Source organism: Notothenia coriiceps, unplaced genomic scaffold, assembly GCF_000735185.1.
Source record: "Notothenia coriiceps isolate Sejong01 unplaced genomic scaffold, NC01 NC01_scaffold00023586, whole genome shotgun sequence".
Taxonomy (NCBI): Eukaryota; Metazoa; Chordata; class Actinopteri; order Perciformes; family Nototheniidae; genus Notothenia; species Notothenia coriiceps.
The window spans coordinates 215,972-223,346 of NW_011356287.1; the positions used below are offsets into that span (position 1 = coordinate 215,972).

The 7,375-nt window shown below is 44.1% G+C and overlaps 1 protein-coding gene across 2 annotated transcripts in view; it reads left to right on the forward strand.

Annotated features, from left to right (window-relative positions):
• The window catches only part of LOC104954641 (histone demethylase UTY), a 30,721-nt gene that overhangs the window by 11,509 nt on the left and 11,837 nt on the right, over nt 1-7,375 (forward strand). Inside the window, exons 2-12 of one of the 2 annotated variants that reach the window (XM_010781802.1) lie at nt 1,673-1,783; nt 1,971-2,020; nt 2,448-2,506; nt 2,706-2,826; nt 3,015-3,069; nt 3,837-3,871; nt 4,830-4,923; nt 5,009-5,135; nt 5,613-5,711; nt 5,836-6,055; nt 7,184-7,321. In XM_010781802.1, coding sequence (XP_010780104.1) covers nt 1,673-1,783; nt 1,971-2,020; nt 2,448-2,506; nt 2,706-2,826; nt 3,015-3,069; nt 3,837-3,871; nt 4,830-4,923; nt 5,009-5,135; nt 5,613-5,711; nt 5,836-6,055; nt 7,184-7,321 — 1,109 coding nt within the window. The remainder of the gene's footprint in view (nt 1-1,672; nt 1,784-1,970; nt 2,021-2,447; nt 2,507-2,705; nt 2,827-3,014; nt 3,070-3,836; nt 3,872-4,829; nt 4,924-5,008; nt 5,136-5,612; nt 5,712-5,835; nt 6,056-7,183; nt 7,322-7,375) is intronic. The other variant, XM_010781803.1, reaches the window with a different exon arrangement.

Genomic DNA, 7,375 nt, shown 5'->3' on the forward strand with positions numbered 1-7,375 from the left:
CGTAGTTAACAATGGAGTTAATAATACCCTATCCGACTAATAATCCAGTGCAGAGGGCAATAATTATCAATACGATCACTTACGATATTTAATGGCATTAATAATATGATGAAGATCCTTAAAAGTCCACAACACCCATCCCAGGCCGTACAGAAAGGCAGCATGTCCTAGAAACGTGGAAAACTAAAGACAATAATACGATTTTAGACACTGCAACTCTTAATGTGATCGAGCAATATAGACCATATAACAAGAATTCTTGTAACAAGATGATAAGGACCGGTGACGAAAAAATTTGAGTGACATCCCTGATTTACGTTGGTTATAGACTTTTTACCACAAAACTGCACTTTTGTTACACATTTTGTCTTAGACAGTCCTTCACGTGGTGTACAGTAAAGGCTAGAAAATAGTAATAAAGACAATTGTTGGAGGAGCTTCTGGGTCATAAAGATTATTCATTGCACATTTCTAAACACTGTAGCCCTATGTGCTAATGACAATTAAAAACCTTTGGATAAGTGAGCCGTCAGGTTGAATAGAATCGATAAGCACCATATTCTGTGCAACGACTCAACTTAAAACATCATAGGTACCTGGCCTTGAGGGATCCTGCAGCTCCTCAGTGCAACCGCTGCTACGTTTTGTATCAACAGATAACATAATAACAGGGAAAGGAACGAAAATCATAATAATAGCAAAAAGCTTAGCACAACGATCCTTAAATCCGATACACAGCAAACACAAAATCATTCCACAACAATAAGTACCAAAGAGGCTGATTCTTTCTGCGGAGAAGCACCTGTGAGCTACAGGAAGCTGACGTCAGCTACCGCATTCTAGACTTATCAGAAAAGAACTTCTCAAATGAAGTATCTCCAAATCAAATGATAAGTGAGAATTGAAGGAGATATAGAAGCAAATGTATTTCAAATTCGAACAAACACCAGAGTTTCATGAAATATACATAATCATATAAAAAAAAAATTTTGGAGAAAAAATGTTTACAAATAATATATTTATTTTATAATTTAATTTTTCAAAAAAATAAACATAAGATTCAATAACTATAAGAAAAACACAAAGTCGATTATGAATCAAATGTATTGACCTAAAAGCTAAAGAAATACACAGTAAAATTAGAACAAGAAGGAACAGAAAAGAGCTTATAGGCCACATAAAGCTTTCAACTTAATTGTTGTTTAGGACTGCCCACTCATATGACAAAGAGAGGGCGGGAGCACCACCTCGTGAACTGTTAGCGGCCGGAACCTCGCAATCGGGGTAACTCGGAGCCCATTTGCGGCGCATTTGGGCATAAATGAGGTTTGAGTCCGCTTTATCTGCGTGTAGGGAGGGGCAGCAGCCATAACCCATTAGTAAACTAGTGATTTGATGGATTTGGACATAAACGCAAGTGAAGTATAACCGGACGATGAGAGAGAGAGAGAGAGCTATGGCCACTGTCGTATACATTGAATTATTCCATTTGATCATATGTAATCAACTTAGGGACCCCTCCCAAAAAAAAAAGAAGAAATTACAATAAAAATATTCATAACTCATTCGAATACCTGAATCATTTCCAATATTCAAAGACTCGTTCCCATCCCTCCTCTGTGGTATGTATGTATGTATTTGTTACACACCATGATGTCATTGTGTTCTCCCCAGGCTGTTCGCTGCTACGACTCGCTCATCCTTAAGGCCGAGGGCAAAGTGGAGCCGGAGTTATTCTGCCAGCTCGGCCACTTCAACCTCCTCCTGGAGGATTACCCAAAAGGTGAGTGATCCCCCCTCTTCTCCTCCGCTCACGTTTGTGGAGTCGCCGTCTCCTCTCTGCATGTTCGTCATCTGAAGACGAGAGGTTGGCGCCGCTCCAGCTCCACGTGAATAAATGCTGACTGGCCACTTCTCCTCAGCGGTGTTGTGGTGACACTGATGAATCCTCTCTCTCCTTATCATTACAGCATTATCGGCATACCAGAGGTACTACAGTTTACAGTCAGACTACTGGAAGGTAAGACACACACACACACACACACACACACACACACACACACACACACACACACACACACACACACACACACACACCACGTGCTGCCATGCTCACTTTCTCTTTCACTTTGTGATGCTCACACCCTGGATATTACACACGCTGATGCTCACTCACCCACACGCTCCCTGGCTCACTCACAGGAAGTGTGTATGGTCTAGTTTTGGTTACGTGCAGGTGTAAAATGCGGTTTCAGGTTTCATGTCAGTCATTTTCTCTGCCTTTTCTGGAACGTTGACACATTGTGGTGAGATTGACAGCTTGTTTGTTTTTCCTACTGAACCACGTAGCTGCTGCAAGGCCATGTAAACATGTATGGCTTTTGTGTACACACGTTCAGAGACTTATTGCAGTGTCTAAAATCGTATTATTCTTTATTTTATTTTAGAATGCTGCCTTTCTGTACGGCCTGGGAATGGTGTACTTCCACTATAATGCCTTTCAGTGGTGAGTACCAACTTCCTTTATCTCATTTGCATAAAACGTGTATTTAAATTGCAGAAAAGTGTTACTTTTTCCATAATACTGCATTAAGGAACATCCAGGAAGCCACTTTAGACCAAACAGGACTTGCATACTTGATATATATATATACTATCTTTGACCTTCCTCCGTCTCTTCATCATGTTCTCCCTCGCTCCCTCAGGGCGATCAAAGCATTCCAGGAGGTGCTGTACATCGACCCGGGCTTCTCCCGGGCCAAAGAGATCCACCTACGCCTGGGTCTCATGTTCAAGGTCAACACAGACTACGAGTCAAGCCTAAAGGTGGGTCATTTAGAGATCCTGCACAAGAGACCCACCTTTTAAGATGGAAGACTTCTCGTACAAATAGGACATGTGGAGCCTAGCTAGCATTGTTGTTTCCCCATGTGGCTTCATCTTAGAGGTGGACCACTTTAATATGCATTTACTCTCTGTGTGCTTTCACTCATGTTCAATGTTTTTTCTCGCAGCATTTTCAGCTGGCTTTGATTGACTCCAACCCCTGCACTTTGTCCAAAGCTGAAAGTAAGCACCTCTCTTTCTCATATAACATGTTTAAATATTTATTTAGTTATTATTATATTTTTTTTATAAAGGAAAGAAATTGTAGACACCAGGGTTCCCATTTCTTATATTAAATGCATTCAATGAGTTAGTTAACTGTGATACAAATGAATGATGTCTTACCAAATGGTTCCTCATCACGTGCAGATAGTAGAACAATAGCTCTTAAATGTTATAAGTGGTATTTAAAGGTTATTTTTATTGATTTCCTTTACATGCATTACAGTATGTGTCTCCTGCCTCCTCTCAGCCTGCCTCACCCCCCCCCTGTGCTGAGTGTTAGATTATGTTCACCATTATTTGATATGCCGCTGCCATCTCATCTCCCTCGCCTCGGTACCTGTTACCTTGACGACAGGATGGCAATATCCATTTTTATTTTGCCCATCGTCTCCTCATTGTCCCCCCCCCCCGCGCTCATTCCTGCTCTCACACAGATGTAGCGAGGGCAGCCCCCGTCTTTCTTCCCTTTCTCCCTCCTCCCTCCTCACTTTCTCTCTCCCTCCCTCCTCCATCTGCTGAGAGTCACTCAGGCAGCTTAGATCAGACACTGCAGCGCTCCAGACAAAGGAAGGTGCCGCCAGGAGCACAGCTTGCTCTCCGCAGCTCGTCTTCCTCACACCTCATGCCCTGACTTTGCAAAGACTTACCAAGAGGACGGACAGGGTGGGGGACTTTCCTTTAGTAACCTGCACTCTAACATGTGTCCTCTTTCTTCCTTTCTGCAGTTCAGTTCCACATCGCTCATTTGTATGAGATTCAGGTAAGAGCTTTCTTTCTGTTATTTCATTATTGACACATTTGTAATTGAGATCGACTGTCTGAGCCTCAAGTCCCAGGGTGTGTGAATGTGAGGGAAACCCCTGGTTTATTATGTATTTCCAACCAGGTGCTGACAAAATTGAGTCGAGAGTGTGGGTGGGAGGGTGTAAGGCATTACTCTCAACCGATCGAGACGGGGTTGCTACGGAAACAAGAAAGTCTGCCCCCCTCCTTTGTATGCTGGTGGTCTCCCTCTCCTTTAGTGGCAGGAGTACAGTAGCAGCACTAATGCGGGCCGCTTCATTTCATAGTGCTGTGTCAGAAAACAATGCTGCAGAGGAATGATTACATCTGGAGGAGTGTCCTTTCCTCTCCTGTTATCCTTCAGGGGGTCCGCGGGGTCTTAAAAAGTATTACAAGTTGATAAATTAATTTATCAAAAATTAAGGCTATTAAAAAGTATTAAACAGCATTTTCCAAGGTATTACATTTTGTAGCTTGTTTTCAATAAGTATATAAATTGTCCAAAGAGGTTGTATTCTACAGTGTGCCTGAATGTAATCATTGCGTAGGTGTGTAGTGTGATTCTGTGTAGTTTATTTATGGCATCCCGTTGGATTTGACGTCATCTGAACAGGACATCGCACGCTCACTGCTTGATAGCGCGCAAAGCTCCGTTTACGCCGGTTGTTAAACAACATCGTTATGGGGAAATGCAAGTCTGCGTCCAAATGGTTGGAAGATAAGGAGGAAGGACAATCAATACTGTATATAGTCAACGTGAGGTAAAGTGTGTCGCCAAGGTAACCGGTTAGAACTCAAAGTGGCGATGAGGTCTTAAAATGTATGGAAAGGATCTTAAAAAAGGTCTTAAAAGGAATTCCATCTGACTTCAGGATTCCTGCATATACCCTGTCCTTACACTTTTGTAAATTGTGTTTTATTTTGTTCTCCTCCAGAAGAGATACCGGGCTGCCAAGGAGGCCTACGAGAGCCTCCTGCAGGCGGAGGATCTTCCTGCACAAGTGAAGGCCACTACCCTGCAGCAGCTCGGTGAGAAACCCAAACATATCATCGGTGCCACGTGTAATCCACCTCCATAAAATCAGAGCTGAAAGGATTTGGTCTTCTCCTCCAGGCTGGATGCATCACACAGTGGAGCAGCTCGGGGACAGAGCCGGCAGGGACAGCTATGCCATCCAGTGTCTGCAGAAATCTCTAGAGGCCGACCCCAACTCCGGACAGTCCTGGTACTTCCTGGGCAGGTACGACACACACGCACGCGCACGCACACGCACGCACGCACGCACGCACACACCAACACACACACACACACACACACACACACACACACACACACACACACACACACACACACACACACACACACACACACACACACACACACACACACACACACACACCAGAATGTCATGTCTGATTTGCAGGGAACTTGTGGTAAATGATTATATTTCTCTTGGAGTTCTCTGGCCTTCTTTCATTACATTACATTTAAGCTGGACATAAGGTCAGTATCTAATGTTCAATGTTGTTGATGAGATTAAGGGGTTGAAGAAAAACAACCTTGATCACTTGAAATGACAACCCAAGATAGTCAGCAGCACAGTTGACGAAACAAATTAAAAACAAGAACAGAGACATTTTTAATGTTTCAATGTAGGTCGGTGTATAAAGAAGCTCTGTGTTTGTAGCACACCTCTCAAAGCCAGTGTCTCCTGCAGGTGCTACTCCAGTATCGGGAAAGTCCAGGACGCCTTCATCTCTTATCGGCAATCCATCGACAAATCAGAGGCCAGCGCAGATACCTGGTGCTCTATAGGGTAAGAGCTGCTGAGACATCGTCAAGTGTGTGGAGGAAACATAAAATAAATACTGTGCAGTGAAATATTAATGTAGTCAAATTGAACACTGTTGTCACCATCATCAACACCCCCCCCCCCTCAGGGTGTTGTACCAGCAGCAGAACCAGCCCATGGACGCCCTGCAGGCTTACATCTGCGCCGTGCAGCTGGACCACAGCCACTCGGCCGCCTGGATGGACCTGGGCACGCTGTACGAGTCCTGCAACCAGCCGCACGACGCCATCAAGTGCTACATCAACGCCACGCGCAGCAAGGGCTGCACCAACACCACGGCGCTGACACACCGCATCAAATGCCTGCAGGTGGGTGGAGAGGGGAGAGCAGGAGGTGTCCGTACAGCGGATTCAATTTGATAATCTATTGTTTGAGAAGTAGGGATGTCCCCATGAAGCACTTACTGACACGCTGTCACGGCTTTAATTGAAACGGCTGGCTGCGGTTCATTTAATTTGCACGCTCCGCGGGGTCACTCGCTCACTGTTGACTTCCAGTGTTTCCAAAGAGCTCAATTGGGCGTGATTTATTTCGCCAGCTGGCAGACAAACAAAGAATTATACAGCAGATACAGATCCATTTATGAGCTTGGGACATCCCTTATTGATGCTGCTGGCTGTGGGGTGAATCCACAGCTGTGTGTGTAGCATCACACGTGGAATATGGACATGCAGTTAGTGCCACACAATGACAACTAAACACTAACTGACACTTTCTCTAATGATGGAACTCACTATGCATGCTGGGAATTTAATGGAGATCTTTGGGAGAGGACCCCTCTTTTTCTTCTTAACCCTACTAAAGTTTTCCCAGTGCAACAACTGTGTTGAAGAATTCTAGATATTATTCCACTGAGATGGGATAAGATCATAGGAAGCTTTTGAACGCATAGGAAACCCAGCGTCCAAAATATATGAAGGTCCTGGAATATAATTGCTCTCCCTAACACCTACGATTATCTAATTATTTCACTCGCGCCAGGCTGGTAGTTGCTCTTACTTTGGATAAAACAAAACCGTATCAAGCAGATTGATTGGGGAAGCTAATGCTACATGCTACAACCGGGGCTCTGACAATCCCCATATCTCATGTGTTGATTTATTCATCTATATTTTTGTCCAAGCCAATGTCATTTCCCTCTACATATGCATGAAGGAATGTTACATTTAGCATACGTCCATGGCATTAAGACAAGCTCCTGACGAGGCTTGTGTTAATGGGCCTGTGCGATTACTGTTACTGAATGTCATTCATGTGTGGTTGATGCTGTACACGGCGCAGGTGAACCAGCCAACAGAGACACAACCTAGCTTTGTGTCTTTAACCTCTTTACCATTGCTGATCATTGTTTTGAGGTCATCGTTTTTTTTAAAATTTCCTACCAAAAAGTGTTTTATTATTTATTTTATTTTTCACGTCGTTTTCCATTCCCCTAGGCTCAGTTGAGTAACCCCCAGCTCAGTAGCCTACAGGGTAAAAGTAAAATGCTCCCTCTTATTGAGGAGGCATGGAGTCTACCAATCCCCGCTGAGCTAACCTCCAGGCAGGGAGGCCTGAGCAGTGCACCACAGCAGGTGAGAGACCAGATAGAGCAACTTACACCCCCCCCCTCCTCCTCCTCCTCTCCC